Source organism: Hirundo rustica, chromosome Z (genome assembly GCF_015227805.2).
Source record: "Hirundo rustica isolate bHirRus1 chromosome Z, bHirRus1.pri.v3, whole genome shotgun sequence".
Classification (NCBI taxonomy): domain Eukaryota; kingdom Metazoa; phylum Chordata; class Aves; order Passeriformes; family Hirundinidae; genus Hirundo; species Hirundo rustica.
In genome coordinates this window covers 51,895,733-51,918,132 of record NC_053488.1, presented here as the reverse complement: position 1 = coordinate 51,918,132, position 22,400 = coordinate 51,895,733, and the positions used below count along the sequence as shown (strand labels likewise).

At 35.9% G+C, this 22,400-nt stretch overlaps 1 protein-coding gene across 2 annotated transcripts in view; it reads right to left on the bottom strand.

The window, feature by feature from the left end:
• Window positions 1–4,681: 4,681 nt before the first annotated feature.
• The window catches only part of CHD1 (chromodomain helicase DNA binding protein 1), a 55,120-nt gene continuing 37,401 nt past the window's right edge, over window positions 4,682–22,400 (bottom strand). The window contains exons 21-37 of one of the 2 annotated variants that reach the window (XM_040089648.2): window positions 22,158–22,254; window positions 21,968–22,063; window positions 20,912–21,088; window positions 20,586–20,746; window positions 19,205–19,246; window positions 18,365–18,495; window positions 17,821–17,959; window positions 16,982–17,132; window positions 15,855–15,977; window positions 15,351–15,488; window positions 12,880–13,143; window positions 12,346–12,486; window positions 9,423–9,601; window positions 7,518–7,614; window positions 7,255–7,312; window positions 6,144–6,354; window positions 4,682–5,935 (exon numbers count right to left, since the gene is read on the bottom strand). In XM_040089648.2, the coding sequence (XP_039945582.1) occupies window positions 5,572–5,935; window positions 6,144–6,354; window positions 7,255–7,312; window positions 7,518–7,614; window positions 9,423–9,601; window positions 12,346–12,486; window positions 12,880–13,143; window positions 15,351–15,488; window positions 15,855–15,977; window positions 16,982–17,132; window positions 17,821–17,959; window positions 18,365–18,495; window positions 19,205–19,246; window positions 20,586–20,746; window positions 20,912–21,088; window positions 21,968–22,063; window positions 22,158–22,254 (2,569 nt within the window). In that variant the 3' untranslated portion in view covers window positions 4,682–5,571. The remainder of the gene's footprint in view (window positions 5,936–6,143; window positions 6,355–7,254; window positions 7,313–7,517; window positions 7,615–9,422; window positions 9,602–12,345; window positions 12,487–12,879; window positions 13,144–15,350; window positions 15,489–15,854; window positions 15,978–16,981; window positions 17,133–17,820; window positions 17,960–18,364; window positions 18,496–19,204; window positions 19,247–20,585; window positions 20,747–20,911; window positions 21,089–21,967; window positions 22,064–22,157; window positions 22,255–22,400) is intronic. The other variant, XM_058424036.1, reaches the window with a different exon arrangement.

Genomic DNA, 22,400 nt, shown 5'->3' with positions numbered 1-22,400 from the left:
AGCTGATTCAGCTGCGCTTAGAGCTAGAGACAGAGTTGAAGTAGAAATTGCTTTGATTAAAGATGGAGTTTGAGTTAAAGCTGGAGCTGGAGTTGAAACAGAAATTGTTTTACTAAATGTGTTAAAATCTTTGCTCTAAATCAGCTTGATCAAGGAGCTCTTGTTTACACTGGGCACATTCTCTGTACTGGTTAGCAGAAGAACAATAGTAACATCCTGCACAAATTTTACACTGCAAAAGGACCCAGGCACAGTGACAACCTCTAGATGCACCAAAAGCTGCAGGAAAATTCCCAAAAATACAAGATATTCTATTCACTTCTTTTTGACTTTCTAAATTCTCCACAGCCACTAGTCTCCCAACAGACATCTGATACAAACCTTCTAAATATATTCTTTTATTTCCTCTGTCTATTCACCATTTTGCTGAATTCAGAAACTCCTATGAGTCAAGCCCAAACCACTTAGGTAAAGGAATTCCTTTTATTCATCTGGCCAGATCGAGTTCTCAGACCGAAGTTACTCTTATTTTAATTCCAACAACCTAAAATCACAACTAAGCTCTTGTCAAGGGTTTCTATTCCTTCTTGCCAAACAGGTTCTGTCCTTTGTCTGTCCTCAATTTACTTCAAAAACATTCACGCCTCAGCTCTCAGAGGCTAATCAACTCTTTCACTCAGCATATGCTGCACTTAAAACTTTTAACACAAGATGGATGTTGCCTCAAAAATACAGTTACAGCGTATACCCTCCCGGTAACCAAAACACACACACCGCAGTCACAGTGGGGAGGGGGCTTTAAAGGTTTTCATACACCCCACTCACTTAGTTTTTCCCCGGCCGTTTCAGTCGCCTGAAAACGGAACCGCGGGTCCAAACTCCTCAGTCACTTCGTGCTGGTAGCACATCTCAACAAACTCTCTCTCAGTCATTCTCACAGTCAGGACGCATTCACACAGTGTAACAACCACAAATCAGGATTTGCCCTCACAATTGCTAGTCCCGGATTCTAGCAAACTGAGCCCTCTACAGCACAGCAAATGACAAAATCCCCTTCTGCCAGCATCAACAATCCGAGCTCTCCACGGCCCGGTACAACAGCTTAACAGCTTTCTCTGCTGGCAACCAAGTACAACTGACCAGATACCAATCCAGCTTGCAAGCACACTACAGAGGCACAAGCTGTGTGTGGGACATCTCTCATGACTTACCAACAGCCTTTCCTGACCATGCATACACCTTACAGGTCAAATTACTTACGACACAAACTCTTACAAAACACAACACACACGGTGCACCAAAAATTCTTCCACAGCCTAGACACGCAAACCCACAAAACACAAATCTGTGCACACTACACACACAGCCGGCGTGCGCAGAGCCGCAATCAGGATTTTCTGCGACCCACAGTGGGACCCTTTGCATCTTAAAACTCAGGCTAGCTGCTCGAATTATGGATGACCAAGGTACCTTTAAACCATAAACTGACAACAAAACCTGTTGTCCTACTGCCGCTGATGCCCCCACCACGGGACACAGATTATCAAGGCACAACAAAAACCAGTTGCCGCTCCCCACCATGGGACACGGGTTACCAAACCAAACCAAGCCAAACCAGGCTCTGTAGAACTGTCACAACATAGGCATGCGTTGTGCACAAGACGTCTCTCAGTGTCTTACCAACCACCTATACCAAAAAGGTACCTATTTTCAAGTATAAACATACCTTTTTGTCCAGAGTTTTAATAGTCAGGAGTTCTTGTCTGCTGCTGGATGAACAGGTCAGGCAGTGGAGCCCTCTCTTCCAGGAGTATCCCGGGGACACCCTGAGGGGGTCCTCCACCCGAGCTGGTCTCACAGCTGAGCAGAACCTTCTCCTGCCTGGCTCGCCAAATTGAGTCATTAAAAACTGATATAATCTCAGACAAAGACCCTCTAACTAATTAAAGTTAGAAAGTGGTATGTTTATTCACCAGCGGGCGGCACGGGAGTCATCTCCAAAAGGCGTGACTGCCCCGAACAAGGCTCTTTGCTCTCTATTTATTTTCCAAGATCTTACATACAATACATATGCATAACCCCAGCACCTCCCATCCCCACTCTGTATTAAAATGAGGCTATTAGTCCTTCATGTGTGCCCAGTTCTTCTCTTGAATTGAGTCGGTGGTCTCAAATTGGGTCAGTGGTCTCCAAGGATAAAGCCAGGAGAGTCTTCATCAGGTCTCTGTGACCCTCTGGCATGATCCAAGGTCTCCTGCTTCGTGATTGATTGATACCAAGTCCAGGTGCTGGCCATTGTTCTTAGTGGTTTCAATCTGTTCTTATGACAGTTCACTTACTCCACTTTTTCTATAAACAAGCTCTTAATATAACAGTTAGCTCTAGCTTGGGCGTCTAATAATCATTAACTTAACATTTACTAATCTAACTTACATCTTGATCAATATAAATTGCTTCTAAACCTTAGCTAAAATCTTAACTCTTTAAAGTCATGTGTCAAAAGAAAAACAAAAAGTTTAAGAAACAAAAAAAATCATTCCAAGAACCTTCTCTTTGTTCTGCTCTTACCAGCATCCCACACAACTATATTCCTTAGCCATTGCTTCTGGACTGTTTCACAAATAAAAGATTCAGCATAAAATTTTAAGCAAAACTGAAACTTCAGGCGCAGCCACACTAGTTTGTTGGAAGAATGAAGACATAAAGTAACAGCATTATATACCTGTTCCAACACAGTTCAGTAAAATAAAACTTGTTTGGTACAAATGGGTAACTCACACCAGGTATTAGTAATTTTAACTACTTACTACTCTCATTTATAAATTACTAATTTTAACTATATACTACTCTCTAACAGAAACAAGAAATTGTCTGTATTGATTTCTGTGTAATTCCTAAGTAATGGTAATTTCCTACCAAAAAGGTGTTGTCACTGAACACAACACTAGGCGTAACATCGGAGATGGGAACAGCTCCTTGAAACTGCTTTGCTACCACAGTACTTCCCTGGGATTTTATACTGTAAGTGGAGCCCTGCAGCTACACAGTTAGGGCTATGAAACTGACAAGATGTTTGTGGATGACAAACTATAACACAGGGACAAAACCAGCTAATCAAGCTTCAAAAGGGCATCAAAGGTATTTATCCTAGGGAGTCAGTGTCTCAAAGGGCAGTCAGGGCACACTCCTTTACGTAGGAGTGTCATGTTACCACCACAGGAACTGCCATCCTTCAGTGCTTGGTGCCTGAGTCTTCTTCGAGTCCTGTTGATTGCGGTGAAAGATTCTTAGTAACTGGCAACTGTCTGAATGCTGCTCAGACACCACAACATCTGCATGGAGGATCAAAATGGGGGAAAACAGAGCAACTGTGAACAGGTAAATGACCACATCATCACCCTTGGCAACTAACAGAAACCAGAATATGCATTTCTCTGTCCTTAAAACTTCAAGAGCAGTAATAAGTTTTTTAATCTGGTTTTTCATACTTAACTGCCTACTCTTTTTGGGTGGTACTGGAAACGGTAGACTAGAAATACGTAACAGGATTAAGATGAAATCTTAGACTTCCATGCACGATAAATGGAATGCCTAAGCCTTTATCAATAGCCATATGAAGACTTCTCTTGCACTCCTGAGAATTCTTACTTCCAAAAATCTTTGACAGACAAGCAGCATTAGTATCTGATGGACACTTCAGAACTGGACACAATCCTTGAAGGCGTTTAATTACAAATGAGCAAAAAAAGGATGTAATCTACATTTAGATTGAGTGATAAATGGCTCATTTGCAGAGGATATGGGATTGAAAAGTAAGATACACTGTAACAAGCCTTACCAACAATGAAGGTAATTTCCGTCATCAAACTTCAAATACTTAAAATGTATCCTATAGGCACAGTTACTCTAGTAACTGAGATACTCCGTGGACACATCGTGGTTCTATAGTAATGCTTTCATATAAACCTGCTTAACTGGAAAAAAATACATTGCAGAGAAAAACTTGAGCAGCAGATGCAGCTCCTGCCACATGATGCCACACTAGGTACCTTCTCTAATTATCACCATGAATAAAATCCAGTATTTTTAATGTTTTTATGGTAAACTTGGGGAAAAGTAGCACTGTATAGAAAAACACAGCAGAAAACTACAAGACTCACAGGTCCTTTTAGTTTAAATTTAATTTGTCAGATAGAAGTTATCTATGTACAATCAGTGTGCACTGTAACAATTCTGTCAATAAAGTCATAATTCAAATCTTCTAAAATATTAACTATCTGCATAGCACATTTGACATTATTGCCCATGTTGAAGAGGGAACATATGAATTTACAATTAATTTTGATTGATTTGGATACTGAAGTGTTCAGGTATTTGAAACACCTTGTTTAAAACCAATGCACCTGAAAAGCTTTCCAGAGCATAGTTTAGCTAGATATTTCATTTCATTACAAACAATCACAACACCGACAGTTTAATATGGAAAAAAGACCCCCTCCAAAAAAACCTCACTCCAAATACCAAAAACAAAAAAAACCCAAAAACAAGGAGAAAAAAACCACAAAAAACCCAAACCAAAACCAACCAAAAAATCCCCTAAGCCCAAAACCACCAAATAAAAACAACAACAACAAAAAAAAAAAAAAAAAAAAAAAAAATTAACCCACACATAAACCCCACCAACCCAACAACAACAAAAACAACCAAACCCACAAACAAAAAAATGTATCTAAAGTATCCAAAAAAGGGAGCACTAAATGGAATAAGTTCCCTTTCCCCATTTTTACATTCTGAGCTGTGACTCCATCAAAATCTTTTATTGAAACATATAAGTACACTGATTTAGTTTCATAACTGTGGCAAGAAGTCCTGAGTTGGTGGGGAAAGGAACAGTCAAAAAAAGCCTGAGGGGGGGAAAAGATCATTTAATAAATTTACAACAATTTACAGCCATTGTTTGTGTTTTGCTTTTTTATTATTATTATTTGTTTGTTTTGTAAAAAGGCATTGTAACTGATCACAAACAGGAGAAATCCTGGCTATTTTACAGTTATAGGTACAGAATTTAAATATTCAAGCTTGTGATGAAAAGCGGCAAGGTGGTCGCAGTGTACAATGTAAACAAGTAGCTTTGGAAAGTGAACAAAGTCCTTGAGAGTTCTTTACTAAGAAAAAAAAAAATATTCTCCCCATTCCCTCCTGAAATATGAGCACAGGTCAGTGTTTAAAAGTTCATTTACAAACATAACTTAAAACATTATCAGCCTCAAACCACTTTAACATGAAGAGTAAGATCCAGTCTGAAATGGGCAGTGTTGAGGTCCCTGTAAAAGTAAACATCTTCCATTTCTTAAAAAAAAGTGCCACAGCATTTGCAGCACAGTGCAGCATAAACTTTAAATACAAAAATATTTTTCTTCTGTTGGGATAATAGACCTTGCATCCTGGAAAGAAGTAACAATACTGCTACTGATAGAATATCCCGTCTGTATCTTTCAAGTCATGTAAGGCAATTACTGTGTTAATTTACTGTATATGGCTAAAAGAAGGTCCAGAAAATATCAGTCTTTGTTATGTTTTCCGGCTACTCCATGTATGTTCAGGTGTACTTTTGTGATCTGATGAATGTTCAAATGGAGATCTGTGACCTAGGGGAGATCTTGAACCATAAGGAGACCTCTGATCCAGTGGCGACCTTGGGCCACTACCTGAAGCTCTGTGGTCCATTTGCCAGTCTGAGTGGTACCTATAATCTCTGGGAGATTTATGATGGCTGTACTCAGAAGAGGAACGGTGATCTGAATGTATCCTGTGGTCTGAATGGGAACGGTGATCCGAATGAACCCGGCTGTCTTTTAGACTCCCTTCCAGGCTTGACCTGTGGTCTCTGCTCCTGTAGTCGTCTAACTTCCTATGTTTACTATCACCGTAGTATCTAAAATATAAGAACTTACTTGAATTAAGAGTTACTGGTAACACATCAAGAGCCACAATTACGTAAATTTGACAGAACTGCATTAGAGAATGATCACTGTTTCAATTTTGTGTTACTAAGAAAAGATTATTTGGTGCTTCCAAAAAGCTTAACTACAAAAACATAAAGGGAATTCTGTCCAGATTTCAAAATTGCTCAAAAAACTCACCTGCTGTCTTGTTTGTAGTGATCCCAATCCCTGTGATCTTTTCCATTGCTGAAGGCTGAATAGGGCCTTTTCCTGGAGTCACTTTTCTTGTAAGCATCTCCCTGATTCCTGTCCTTATGATGATCGTGGTACTGTGACAGATGTCTGTCAGAAGAGTAGCTGTCCCTGCTGCTGTCATCATGGTTTGTATTCTCCTTCAGTCTTTCCACATCTGTTTAATAAAGCAGAGGTTAAAAGGAGGTATCATAACATCTTTACCTAATTCAAACAGCACTTCTACCTGTCAGCTGTAAACCAGTATGAAAGGGACGTCATTTAAAAGAAACAAGATCTAAATAGCTGAAAATAAAATGCACTAATGCGAGTGAAACAGAAGAAAACTTTAGAATTAAGAGGAAAGCAAGCTAGAATGTAGATGCATAGGACTTGGAAACCGAACTTCCCAACCTCCCCATTCAGGCTATGAAGCTAAGCGTCCAAATGAGCAGGGAGTAGAGGGTGCTGTCAGTGCAGCAATTTTAGACAGAAAGCCAGCAACTTCCACTCTAAGAAGAGATAGACTTAGTATGAGTAACAGTTTTAAAGATACACCTTGTTACCAAAAGAATTTCAGCGCAATTCCTACAATGCATGATTTTAAGTCCATGACAATACATTGGAAGGTTCAGTAAACACTAGCTAAAAAGAAGTACTACATACAAAAAGGCAGGTGTGGCAATGTAGGGAAAAAAAATCAGTGTTATTGTCAACAACAGAAGACAATACCTGTAACTAACAACAGAGTGTGACTGACTAATTAACTGCTTTCTTACACCATAGTGATACTGCAACAACTAGTCATGGAATTTCTGAGAAGTTAAAGTAGACCTCTTGCATTCTCCAAAATTTAACACAAAAATTGTTTCCTTATTTTTTTTAAAGGACAATCAAATAACCTGGTAAGTACCAGATTCACTCTGCAGGATTTCACCAGCAAATTAGTGAAGCTTTTCAAATTAGCCACCTCTGTGTTATTTAGCAGTGTGGAAAATGGACCCAGGAGACATGTGAAATGAAATAAACATGAATACTTAAGGTATATAACACAAGAATATACATAAAGGTTTCTTACCTGGATTTCTAATTACATGCGTATTCACATTGCCGCTAATATTCTGATCGTTGTGTTGCTAAAAAAGAAAGTACTTATTGGTAAATCCTGAAGTTCATTTGAATACATTGGAAAAATTCCCTAACAAAAGAGACTACTACACTGCAAATACAGATACTAACTTGAAGTGTATTTTGATGTTAATTATAATCTTCTATATCTAATAAAAGTTATAATAATTAAAATATATATTTGTGTATTTTGAAAGGATGTGAAAATATTACCTGTGACTCTTGACGTTTTTTGATTGCATGTTTATACAGTTTGTGCAGCTTTCTAGCATCAAATTCTGTAAACTTAGAGACAAAAATCCACAAATTTCTGAGGAAAAAGAAAAGAGAAGTTGTAATTCATCTTTCAATTTCTTTTCCCTGTATTATGTAGCTGAATATGGATTTGACTGAAATTATTTGAGCACTACTTCATTAAACCTGAAATGCTATATAATCTCCACAGTATTGCCTAATTGCAAAACAAATGTTACATAGTTGTAGATTTGAAAGATTGACTCCTTCAACAATTTTTCACATTTTTGTATTTATCATAAGCACTTCAGAGCATGAAGTGCATGGACAGTCGTACTAGTAAGAATTCTGTTAAATTTTTGTGCTATCAGTTTATATGTATCTCCTAAAAATTTGAATTCTGAGTATTTACCCATCTGTAATAAAAAAAAAAAAATAAGTATGTAAAGGAAGTAAAAATCCTTTCAAACTTGAAATCCCTCATAGCATAAGACACTTGACCAACAAACCTCATCATCTTAAACCATCAGCAAGAGAAATTTTTCACAAATTCTAAAGTCTGGTCAAGGCTTTTGAAAACAAGTAAGAACTGTGAAAGAGGATGGAAGTCATACGGTAATAATTCTGTGCCTAATCTGTGCTTGATGGAACCAAAGAAGAACAAGTAAGTCTTTTGTTGTCAAGATGCCAAAATTCTGAAGAAAATTTTACCTGTGATCATGGAAGGAAAAATTTTTTTAACAGATACTGATTTTTTTTTTTAGTGAAATTCACAGGTGGAATGCTTAGAAGAATCTACAGAGTAACAGTGTTCAAAAATACTTGAAGTGCGGAGGTTCAGGAAACAACAGTATGCTCCTTCACTGTGGTTATTTAAACATGATAATTTCTGTCCAAAATGTATAAGTAGGCAACCCGTCAATGGGGTGTTTAATGAGACCATTCTAACTACACTACTTCTTATCAAATATAGCTGAAATACATATTTTATTTATCTACACATAATATCACCACATTATGACTAACAGCTCTATTACAAGTTTCCACTTAAAATAACTGAAAATTTACCAAAATGTAAGGCATGGATCTTGGTTTTGTATCTCAGATCGCCTTACTATTTTCAAGTAAAGGACGTAAAATCAGCAGAAGCATATTACACTTACAGAATTCTTCAAGAAAATGCAACAATTAAGAATTTGACATATGTAATCACAGGATGTATTTTCAAGCATAAAGACATTAAGTGAACATTCCGACAAAAGTAAGTCCAATTGCATGAAGAACTTATGAAGAAATACAAGACCAGTATTTTTTTCTTAGTTCCTTTTTATATTGTCACCTGGTACAGATGGTGATAAACTCTTCCCTCACTTTTGAAGTGCATCTGAGTACATTATGATAAATACTTTCATCAAGTCATAGTTAATACATAATATGTAATTTAATTTTAGAATACATTTTAAAAAATACAATTCTGCAAGTTGGCATCATACATTCAACACAATTTTAGAACTGTGTATTTTCAACAGGAATTATTAAAAAACTGAAACGACCTGAAGTTGAAAAACCAGATTTTTAAAGGTAAGAATGGTTTTGACGAAACACAGTGGTATTGACAAGTCCCCAGCACGGGCTGTCAGTGTTAAGCAGAGAGATGTCTCCACCCTCTGGACAAAATACAGGGCTCTCCATCAATGCTTAAAGTCAATTAATCCATTATAAGTCAGAACAATGTACAGTCACCTCTTAATAGATTCCTATTTAAAACAGCAGAAAGATAGAAGGAGTGAACAATAAACAGGAGAAAGAACTAAAACCTATTCTTCTCAATGGAACCAATTGTACATTTCCCTTTTTCAAGTAAAACCCAAGAAAGTAACTTACTTTCTCCATTGTTTAATTTGTTCAGGATTTGTGTACTCCTTTAGACATTCAGTAATATGATCCCCAATTTTGATAAGACACTGTCTAGTATGTTCTAGCTGTTCTCTTTCAGAAAGGCCCTTCTCTGGTCGGTCCAGCTGTTTCAATGCTGCCTTGACAGGTCTCATTCTCTCTTTGCACTGTAAAAAGGAAAAGATGAATGACAAATTCAAAAGAAAAAAAAATTATTCTAAACCACAACCCACCTTTAATTGTGATATATAACCACAGCTAAAGACAATGTTGCTAGAAGTCAAATGAAACACAAGATTTCCTCACAGATCTTAAAAAGGTTTTACGTGTTTCCTTTGGAAGATTATCAATCCAATTGGAAATCTGCTTCTCTTTGAAAGCATTAGATTGTATAAAATGCATATATCATTGTGCAGAAGATGCTAATGTGTATATCTCAAACACCAGCAGCCAGATAGCAGCGAGGCCACTTCTGTTCTGATCAAAACTCACTGCTGTGGGCCTCTATGGCAGGTCAGGGACTAACATTCTGATTTTCATTCCAAGTGTGTAATTTGCTAATAACACTTTATAAGCTCTTACAGACCCTCTCACTTCTATTGTTCCTTTCCCTCTCAAGCATCCAAGAATCTAAGGTGATGCTTTCTCCCTTAAGGGTGGGACACCACAGTAGGATTCAAGAAAGCATTAATTTAATATATAGGATTTCTGAGGAAAAGGACTTATTACTACTGTAATATACAATTAAGTGTGAGTACAATCATCTAGGACAAGACTTACCCTTTTTAGCACCTACAAAGCTATACAAACTCAGTATCAAAATTAAATATGAGTGTTAAGTACATTTCAAACAAGTACTTGCAGCAATCATTACATTTGGCATTCAACAAACGATCAAAATTGCTTCTCTGAGCATTTTTTAAACCTCACTCCTATGCAGACACTGAAGTTATTCTACTTAGAAGAAAGCTAGTTTGGGTATAGCACCATAAAGATTAGAAACAACCTCCAAGATCGTTAAGCCCAACCTTTGACTGAACACCACCATTCCCATTAAACTATATCAATTCCCACATCCAGTTGTTCTTTTGAACACTTCCAGGCATAGTGACTCTATCTCCTCCCTGAGCAGGCTGTTCACTGCTTAACCACGCTTTCACTGAAGACATCTTTCCTTACATCCAACATAAACCTCCCCTGAAATAACTTGCAGCTGTTTCTCCTTGTCCTGTCACTGGTTCCTGGGAAAAGACCTGACCCTCAGCCGGCTACAACCTGCTATCAGGAAGCTGTAGAGAGTGGTAAAGTCCTCCCTGACCTTCCTTTGGGCACAAAAAACCCAGCTCCCTCAGCCACTCCTCATAAGACCTGTCCTCCAGACCCTTCCCCAGCTCCATTCCCTTCTCTGGACTTACTCCAGCACCAAAAAGTCCTTTTTGAATTGAGGGGCCCAGAACTGAACAGAGCACTCAAGATGGGCCACAGGGAACACCTAGACTAGCTACAAATAAAGGTCGTGCAGTCTCAGATTTTTGTATTTTGAACCCAATGTTTTAATAATAAATCCAGATAAATCCAGTTGGCATGGTTTAAATTGCAGACACTTGTTTAGTCATACGTTGTACTCCAATAGCATAACAAACATATCCTTCTCAAGGGCACAGTCAGTTAAACCTGAACAACATTTCCGTTCTAAAGTGTGGTTAAGTATGTTTAATTAGCCTGCACCTGACCATGGCATAATGATAAATTCCAATTACCTCCTTCCCCTATTCCTCCTCACTACACTACTAAACCTAGAAAAACCAAACAAATACCGGGAATGGAATAAAATGGAATAGCACCATTACCAGGTAAGTATCTAGGGACAACTCAGAAAACCTGGGGAAGCTGTTCCATTGCCATCTCACACCACTAAGTAATTAAGCATCTGGTTTACATATTGCACTTGCCACAAGTTAAAGTAGCTTTTAAAAAGAGAGCTTATAGAGTGCAATTCTTAAATGGAAGAAGTGATCAGAAACACCTAATTGCACATGGAAATCAAATTATTTTCTATCATTAGCCACACAGGCATATCCACTTTAATCACTCAAGGCCCATGTTAAAAATCATGTGAGTTACTTGGATTGTTTAAAATAAACCCATGGACAGTAACTGCCATACTCACAAGAATCCTACTGGCATTGTCACAGCCAGCACCCACAACAGACCCAACAGACCTGGCTGGCAAAAACACAGCTGTTGAAATCTGGATGACAAAACAATCACAACTGTTCAAAGTAACTCACTGATACTTTTCCACAGGCCTCAGCCAACCAATTAACTTCATATAAACTGTGCATATGCATTGTTCTCAAACGTTAATTCTATTCTTGTAAGCAGTAGTGATTAAGCAGAATTCTTTTGGTGTCAGAGACATTATCTCAGCACGGTATTTCTAAGTGCTTCAGCATTGTTTCATCCTGTGCTCACTGACTAAAGTCTGCAATACTTCAGAAGGGAAGTGCTGAAACCTAGGTTTTTATGCTATCTTACAAAGAAGAAAAGCACATATGATATGGTGAAGCCAAAGACTCCATCAATTCCAAACAAGTTCATTCACATCTGCTCTATAAGAAGCAGGATTCTTGAGGATAATGACTCTTGAGGATAGATCTTTAGGGTTTATATTCTCAACCTATTAATCCCACAAACTATTGGGTAAATTTTTCCAAGTTTTTCTAGCAAAAAATAAAACTGCTACAACAGAATCGAAGACTACTTTGATACATTGTCAGTGGCATTCACTGATCCGAGACTTAGCAAAAGATCACCTGTGTTACTGTGCCAAGTAACAGTATTAAGAATATCACCAATTGCCCTCATTTAGACTATTAAGTACACACTAATTTATCAAAAGGGGACTTACCACACTGAAAGTTTTCTGATCTAGCTCTTCAGATTCTTCTGATATAGGAACTGGTTCACTAGATGCAGTAATATGAACTGGAGTATCCAGCAATGGAATTTTTTTAGCTTTTTCCTTATTTTCTGATTTGATTTCATTTACCTAAGAACGAGATACAAAAATATTCAAGTACACTTTATTTTAGTTCTGCAGTTATAACATATGACCCATAACTACTGCATTCTCTTTAATAAGTAAGAATAAAATCTATGCTGACATTCAATGACAGTACATTTTACTTTCTCTGTGAAATGGAAAAGGAAAATGGAAAAAAAGAATGTTTTGCACATGTTCAGTCCAATTAAGAGATATCATTGAAGATGTACTTCCCCATTTCAAATGCCTCTCCTTGTGGTTTCACGTACTAAAAATAAAGCTTCAAATGACAAAAAAGACTTTACTGAAATGACAACTGATCACTTTTTCATCTCAAAATCATTCACATAAACCTGGTGGCCTTCTCTAGCACTATGTAAGATAAGTAAACCTAGTTACCTTCTCTTCCTTTACTTCTTTTTCTTTCTGTGTGGATTCTTTTACTTTGTTTTCTCTCTTTTCTTTAATATCCTTTTCTTTCAATTCTTTCTTATCCTCTTTTTCTTTTTTCTCCCTTTTCAAATCCCTCTTACTTTCCTTTTCTTTTGTCTCTCTTTTTTCTTCAGCTTCCTTCTTTATACCAGTATCTGGCTCAGGCTTTTCTTCATTTTCTTTTTCTGCTTTAAATTTTTTATGCGGATGTTTCACTGAAACAATCTCATCCTGCAATATGCAAGCATATATGTCACGTCAAACTGGGTTCCTATCTATACAAATTTTGCAGCTATCAGATTAAGACACTTTATCTGTGCATTTTTTATTTCTGGACGTAGATTTATGAAATCACCTCTAAAATAGCACTGAATGCCGTTGGTAAAGAAATATGAGAACTATGCACTCACTTCCTTGATGTGACACAGCAAGTACTGATTTGGCAGAGGCAGTGGGTATGAGAAATTGTGTCCATTAAACTTAGAATAAAGCTGAATAACCCCTTAAAAGCTGTTAGTCTGAAGAACTGAAATCTAAAAGGACGTATGGTCTTGCAAAACTGACCCGATCTGTCAGGTTAGTCAAGTGATGGGAGATGTCAGAAAACCTCTGAACTAACTAGCTTTGTCCCAATCCCATATTAAACACACACAGGAGAAGGTAACAGAATCCCAACTTTCTCTTTTCCAGAACTGTTTCTTTTACTACACTTTAAAAAAATCTTTAGTAACAGACTCCCTGTTATGTGCCCATTCAACTGTTTTGAGGTGAACGAAGTATTACTTTAAACGAAATATTACTCACTTGCTCTTTATAATATTCACTGAGATGGTGTGAGATGGAAACTAATATCCTTTCAGACACAGAAAAACACTATAAATGAAGTATTATTATACAGGCAGAAGAATCATTATCATGTTTGAATTTATTTGAACATACCAGAAAGGCACATACAGAAACTGCTTATCTGTTGCATAAAAACAGATGGAAGACTGACTCGTACTTGAACTGAACAAGTTACTTAGAAGACGTATGAAGTTACGAGCCTAACCAGGGCTGTGTTTTAGTGTTTAGGTATCATGGAAACTTTCTAGCAAAAATCCAATGATTTAAAAACTTTTCTGATAATTCTAGCAGTAAAATAGGAAAATTTTAAAATACTGAAGACAGTACGGAATCCAGGTAACTAAAGCCAGTTGTTTAGAAGTAATATACAATCCAGTTTTCAGAAATGCAACTGTTATTCAGTGTCCAAAAGTACTGAAGTGATGAGTGCCTGTTGTTAAAAGAGAGGACAACATTCTAGGCAGTTTCTCAAAACATAGTTAAGTCAATCAACTGATGGCAGTGTCTTCTGAGTGAAGACTCATTTTTAAAGTAGTCTGAATTAATTTGCTTAGTTTTGGGGTTCAGTTATCCCGTTAATTTACTGGGGTTCAGTTGTACCCATTAATTTACTGGGAACTGTGGCAACATTTACAGGTCTTAGTCTCCCAAGTAATTACTGTAATTCCAGGTAATTATTGTAGCTATAAACACAAAGCAGTCTACATTGGTTTTTTTATTTTTAATTGCTGGCTTCACATTTTATTCTCCACAGCACAATTTAAATACAAACACTGAAAGAGTGGTAAAAAATTACTATTTTTTCATAGATTTATCATGGTTTTTCTAATGCTAATTTTACCTATGTATTTCTGTAAGTATTTTTTCAGAACAAGTTGACAGCTACAATGGCTTGTAATTGTTTGCTATAAACCAAGTAAAGAATATTTTATTGATATATATATATAATTCAGTGACTTATTTCAACTGCTTTCATATTAGCTGTGATATGACCCTAAATTTCATGCATGTTTTACGTCTAGTGATTTTGCTATGTGATAAGCAACAAAAAAAGACATAATATACAAATGCATAATACTATGATTAATAATCAGAAGTAAAAAAACCCAACAAGGTTAAATAGTCTTTCTGAAAACTGGGAACCATAATGTATACATGACCTTTCATATGCAACCTTTGAAATTTAATTTATTATGCTGCTCAATCTAATTCAGCTTGATGATATTTTTCTCAGCCTCAATAAAAAACCCTTTACCTTAAGAATCATTATTAGTAGCAGTAACACAAGAGTAAAACCCAGTAGTCTTACAACTGTGATTTGCACTTCTAGCAAATACAGTGCTAATGCCTTTAAAGAATGTTGAAACTGAGGAGTATCACTATTAATTAGACCATAATCTTTTTGTAACAATTTGGAAAACTCCTAATTCCTCATTTATTAGTTTATCATTAAATTGAAATAGATACAGTCTTCTATGTGCTTGTACTAATGCAACATGAATTCCAGTGGCTACAAGAAAAAGATGACATTCATGTGTTGATACTAACAGGAAGAACTGAATAGACATCTTTATTGTGTGAAAGATACTCACCTTGTTATTCTCATCATCATCTTCATCAGATTTTTCTGAGGGCTGTGGTGAAGAATCACTTTTTATTTCTTCTTTTAATTTTGCAGCCTTTAGCACCTTATTCTTCTTAGTTCTTGTTTTCCTCCTCTTTGAATTGCCCTGAATGCAAATTGATCTCTTTAATCATGTCATCAACAGTCATGTTTGCACTATATTTGCAAATATGATTTGGTTTTGCATCAAAGAGAGGGTTACTTTTATTTTATTTACTGCCACAAACGACCACCACTTTACTCAGGATCGGAGACAGAGCTTAGTGCAGCAGTAGAGAATACACACAAATAATAAGAGAATAATACAACACAAAACTCGCAATCAATATCCTGAGTTTGTCTAATGTACTATGATTAGCAACAGAGTAATATTACACAAATAAAAAGTGCGAACTAAAAAATGAAAAGGATCAGATGGCACGCCTATAAGCATATTGTTTTACCTTAGTAATGAATGCCACATTTTACTTACTGCTCCAGCGAGCCTTTGTGCTTCCTTCCTTGCAAGGTCTTTATTCAGTAATTTAATGAGGTAGTCTGCACGGGTCTGTAGCTGCTTTGCCTGGGGTTTTTTATCTGGATCATCAGGCAAAATCTGAGGAGAAAATGGTAGCATCACAGCTGTAAGTACAGATTATCAACTTTAGATGTTAGCCTGGAGCACACAGAACAAAAAAAGCTGCACAAAAGGATGTCGTAAACAATCCGCTCCACCTATACCTAGTAAAAGTGTCAGAATGTTTAAAGCAAAGGAGAATTTCTGAAAAGTTTCCATTTCTCTCCAATAAAATCAATACAAGCAACCAATGCAGTCTTGGAAATTGCCTCAGAGTTTAAAAACAACTCATGAAACCAGCCTCAGATTTCTGTCTCCATTCTGGTATTTCACTTAAGAAATTCCACACATCTGCATCAGTCAGTCACAGAACTCCTGGCTCTGCCTCATTCATCTTCTAAATGCAGCTGCCGAGAATACAAATATGTGATTTCAAAAGCCAGACAAATTAATGAAAGGCAGGTGTAGGAATAATTATTAAACAAATTTGGACACAAACCTGGCTCCTCAAATCCCAAAGCTATAGGTTGTTGTAACTGTCACAAAGTTTACTTCACCCCAGGCTTTTCCTCAGTATCTGCTGCTCACTATTGCTATAAAGCTATTGCACTATAGTACAGCTACTCTCAATGTTGGGAGTGGAACACAGATTCAACTGAAGAATCTAGGGATTAAGTGGGTATGGAGAAACTAAATTCAATCTCTAGAGAAACCTCCTTTCTCAAAGATTGAGACCACAAATTAACAAAACCAGAACACCAGAAATAAAGAAAGGCAAGACTGAAAAAAAATCAAATTACACAGGGGCAACCACGTGAGAATACGGAAACACAACTGATAGCCAGAATGCATGCTTCTAAATACTCAAGACTCCAAAATCTACTAATATACACAAAAAGGATATGAAGTATGTACTAAGTACAACTGACGTATAATGTTTCTGCAATTTCATTTATCATAAAATAAGCTCTTTCAGCTTACACTACTTAGCAGCATCAATACCTAAGCAAATAGTCCTTGATAAACTATTGCAGATGACATACCTTATGTGTCAAACTGAGATCAGGATCCATTTTTATCATTTCCCAGCTGCCATAACCATATTCATAGATGCCTATCAACAGATTGGAATCATCTTCCTTACCCCAATCTATATCAAAATGAGCAGCCTTAGTGTGGCATGGGATGACGTATCTAGAAGAAAGACAAATTATTTTTACATTTGAAACTTAGTAAAGGGGGTAGGGAACATACTAAAATAAATGTAACTGGATTTATTTTCTCTTCTAAGATGCTGGTAAATTTAAGAAATTAATTCAAATATTTATCGTAATATTTTCTTAGTATTTCTATAGGACAGTTACTGAAATCACTGGAATGTGTTTTAAAGTTGATTCAGACTAAAATATGAAGAACAGATATTCGTCTGTAGCCATGAGCTGTGTGACAGAATTGGTCAGCACAAATAAAAGCAAAATTCATCATTTATATCTTCTAAGCGGACAGTTTAGGAACTGCAATACACAAGGTGGCAAGTTTAGAAGACAGGAACAACTACTGCTGCACTTTGATACTCCTCTCAAGCAGAGTTGACACATTTAGCCCCTCAGAAAGCCTGAATTGTAGTCCTAATTATTGTTAGTAACCGAACACAGTCCACAGTGAATATCATTGACAAGTTAAAGCTGTTACTGGCCTCTCTGGCAAAGGAACAAAAAATGAAGTACAGTTGTGGAGCAGGTTACCGCTGCCAGTTCTTAAAGGGAATAGAGGGACAACGCTTTTAATAGAGTGTTTAAGCTGCATTAAAAAAAAAAAAGCTACTGAGACTTGAGAAGCTTTCTGCATTACTACTCCCTTAAAAATATGCACAAATCAGTACCTTTTTCTTTCTTCTGGATCTGAAGGAATGGATTTGTGCAATGGTGCCAATTCTTCTTCATGAGAGATGACTAACTTTGCATTTACTTGGACTCCTGAGATTCGGAATGTTGGGCCTTTAACCTTCCCAAGTCTACCTCCTTAAAATAAATTACAAGTCTATTAAAACATTTACCTTTACAAATAGCAACAGAAAAATGTAAAGAAAACAATTACAATCACATCAGCTTTTCTTGACCAAATGCTTGAATTAAATGCTTCAGAACTGAAAGGCCCCTGCATAACAGGAGTACTTCTAAACTCCACAGAAAATCAAAAACCTACTGCATTTTTCAGTGTTAAGTCACACACAGAAAGGGAAAAAAATCACCTTAATAAAAAATCACCTTACTATAACCCTGAGTTTTTAAAATCATCCAGTACGCACCCCAACATTTTTGTTCGTATTTCACAACAAAATTTTTTTCTTTTATGATCAGGGTGCAAGAGTAACTCATTCTTCTTGACATTTTTCACTGTCCCCTCAAGACTCCTGAATACAGTACCTGCTCTTTCTTGTCCAGATGAATTGTCCTTTAAGGCTTTAATGCATCCATTATGTACAAGCTCTCCCAAACGCCTGAGATCTGTCTCTGACTTATCAACTAGCTCAGCATCTCTAGCTACAGCATCTAACCTGTAAGGAAAAAAAAAAAAAAGAAAAACAAACTCATTTTTGCAACTCTGAAAATTTGGCTGTTGTGAATGACTCCTTCAGACTTCAAAACTAAAGAAATGATCAGAAGTATCAGTCACCTGTGCTTTCTATTTGGTGTACAATTTTGTACAAGAAGAAAAAAACCCTAAATGATTTAGGTATGAGGACAATAAAACAAGAACTGTAAAAAACCCTAACTCTAGTGTTATTGCACATTTCTTTAGAAAAGAAAAGGAATCATTAAATCATGCATACATATATGCATCATATGATCACAGGCACTATAAATATTTCTAAGGATTAATATCTTTAAGGATGGGAGGTTTTTCTTAAAATAGGAATAATGAAAGAAGCTTACAAATGACAATTGACAGTATGTAAAATGCAAAACTAACTTTGACAGTCAGAGTGGATAAACTGATAGGCTTTCAACAGTCTTATCAAACATGGCAACTGAATGATTATCACACTAAAGAAGATTAATCAAGTCAGCAGATAAATATAAATGTAGCATTCCTTCAAATGGTAAAGTCTGTGGTGTGGCTGTCTGCACACACACCACACATGAAGAAATGGAAGCCACTAAAGTCACACTATATTCAAGATGTGTAATGCTGTAAAATTTCATGGTACATTCTAATTTTTATAAAAAAGAGATTCCAAGTTACCACATAAATAACAACTTTACCTCTCGAGAGGGCCACCAAATTTCTTGTAACTCTTGATAAACCTAGTAAAGAAAATAATTTTGCCATTTAAATATATATTTAACAAACAACATTTGTTTTAAAGTTGTATTGATACAATTGCTAGTCTTAGTATAATGCTATGTGGACAATGGGGGGAAAAAGGTAGAGAGGTTAGAGCAGCTTCATATATTTAGATGAATAGTCAGTTTTATGGGTTTGAGAACTGATATAAATAAAAGGATAGAAGATAAAATTTATTTCAGAAATTACTTTATTAATTTCACAAGACTGAGGATTCCGCAGCTGTGTGTATCTAAAAATGAAAACTGAATGTGGATTTACAGTAAATGAAGATTTCAGACATGATGTTATGTGCACTTATACAGTTATTAAAAAGAGCAATCTCCAACATGTAATTGGAAGATTTTTGAAAATGACATGAGATACTCTCTGTTGAAATATCTAAGCAATGGAAAGAAATTGGATACTTGAAGGAGAAAGGAAATGAAATAAAGATAAAATTAACAAATAAATAAAGAAGAAAGAAAAATTCCTCAACAACAAAATTGCTTGTGCGAGCACAAGAATAGCCTTGAAGAAAGTACCAATATACCTCATTGTCAGATGATATAGAAAGCCAAAAAGGATCTTTGAAGTTACTCCTCTAAAAAAATACCTTGAAAACTTCACAGCATTTTAGAGAAACACACATACTTAAATTTCAGAAGCAAAGTACCATTTCACAAACCCAAAAATGCTGACCAAAATAATTCCTCTTCCTCCTACCAAAACAATACTTCAGCAAATATTTAGCATATACAGAAGGGACCAATGATACTCTAAGTTTCAAACAGGATTTTGTATTTTCTTAGTTTTAAAAAAGGAGGATATAACAATTCAATTATAGTAGCAAATATTTTAAAAATAAAACAAAATCCAATCAATTTCTTTTTCATGTGTCACCAAATTGATGCAACACATTTTTTCAGCACCACAGATTTTAGATAAATTGGTGGAAACCAGATCATTTTGCTTGTTTCTTTTTAAAGGAAACTCCACACCTTGCAAAATCCCTGTCAGTAATCATCCAGTGAAACTACTGTCTTTATAAGCTAGAGGAACTAAAAAATTTAAACCAATCATGAATATTTTTAAAATCTAATTTTATACCTCATTAAAACGGGTTCAAATTCTTGTTATAACAGTTCATTATGTCAGCACCACACGGTAAAATAAATAAAAGCCTGGAATAAAAAGATTTCAAACAAACTCAGGAAGAAGAGATTACCAACTACAGTTTCAAGACTAATAACAATATTATTAATAAAAATCATTGCAATGTCTTGCTCCTTTAAATATGCATGTCCTCCCATATCTTACCGTCTGATCTCTGCGTCACTAAATCCTTTAATATTTTCTCGAGGAATAGTTCGTGGTCTTCCACGTTTTTTTGGCCTTTTTCTTTCTGAGATGGAGTCACTATCAGATCCAGAGTATCTTCTACTCCTACTGCGCCTCCCTTCGCTGCCATTGAAGCTAATCTGGAATTCCAGAGCAAGCAAGGTATGTAAGTAACAAACATATGCAAGCTTTACCAATTCTGTCAAAAAAAGTGTTCAGAAAAGTAAAAAAAAAAAAACTACCCCAAAAGCAACAAACTACACCAAAACCAAAACAGAATTTAAGTTCAGTCAGAGAAGAGACACCTGTTTTGCACAGTTTCTCATCCTTGGAAGCATGTATATTTCTTCAAGTTCTTTTTGTCTTTCCTCCTCTTCTATTCTTCGCCTCTGGACCTCTGGAATGATTTCTTCCCAATTCCTTGAATTTCTTTCTGGTTCCAACTCAATATCATCTTCATCCATATTGGAGAAATTGGCCACCTTGTACATCAAAATGTATATATTTTCATCACAACACAACTTGAAAAAGACTAATCAACTACTATTTTAGGAAAACTAAGTTAGAGATGCCATACTTTATGCATTTATACCTATAATATTTACATATTTTATCTATTTATATATGCTGTTGTTTTATAAGACATATATAAAATTTATAAGTTACAAATTAATTAAACAGTCTCTAATGAAAGTACTTTTATTAATTTAGGAGACAGATTCCTTTCAGTATGGGCTGAGATACAAGAAGAATCACGCCCCTCACACCTGTATAGGACTAACAACATTTAAATGCCTGATTTAATGTGAAACTATACTAATATAAAAGTAACCAAACCCTAATACTACGCAGATATCATATACGTTGCAAATGAGTGATTAGCAGGAGAGTCATTTGATAATCTCCTGAACTGAACAAACATATCGTGCTCCTAATTTTCTTTTCCCCACATATAATATGTTTAACTGATAACACTTAAAAATACCTGGCATTCCAAGTTTGCTTTGGGGCTAAAAGCAACTTGGAGAAATGATCAGTTAAGAAACACAAATATCTTGCATTTAATGATACTATAGCTGCTTAATAACAAAGGCAGTAAATAAAACACAAAATTAAAATTCTAATCATTAACACATTCATAAATACATCTCATTATCAAAATACATCACGTATTTTTAATTGCTTATACTGATGGTAAGGTACCATGTATAGGCAAAAAACCATTTTACTAGGAAGTGATATAGAGTTGACTTACTGAGGCATCTGTTTCTGAAGAATGAAAATATAGATACACAGAAGAGAAATAGTACTGTTTAAAAGGAAAGTAAAATTATGGGAGGTAAGAGTGAGCAGAACCATACCTTGAACTGTGAAAGCAACTCATCTCCTACAGTTAATGGACCTGGCTCATTTTCCCGAGTTTCAGCTCTCTTCAATATTTCATCTATATCCATTTCCTGAGGATAATAAAAAAGAAGTTTCTCTTTACAATCAAATAATTTATATGTATTTTCAGCTGTTTTATCTACCTAGTCCAGAAGCGCTACTTACTTGAGGCTCCTGTTCTTCCCCTTCAGGTTCTTTAAAAAGTTCCTCAGCACCAAACTTCAAAATTGCTGACAACTCCTCCTTATTAAAAGGTGTTGAACTGAAATAAATGATATTTCAGGAAAAACATTTTAACTTATTAACTTGGAAAAGGTCTCTGTAATCATGAGTCAAATAAGGTTTCTTTTCACTGTTAAATATAAACTCTTCATATATTTGAAATACATTATTTAATATACAAATAAA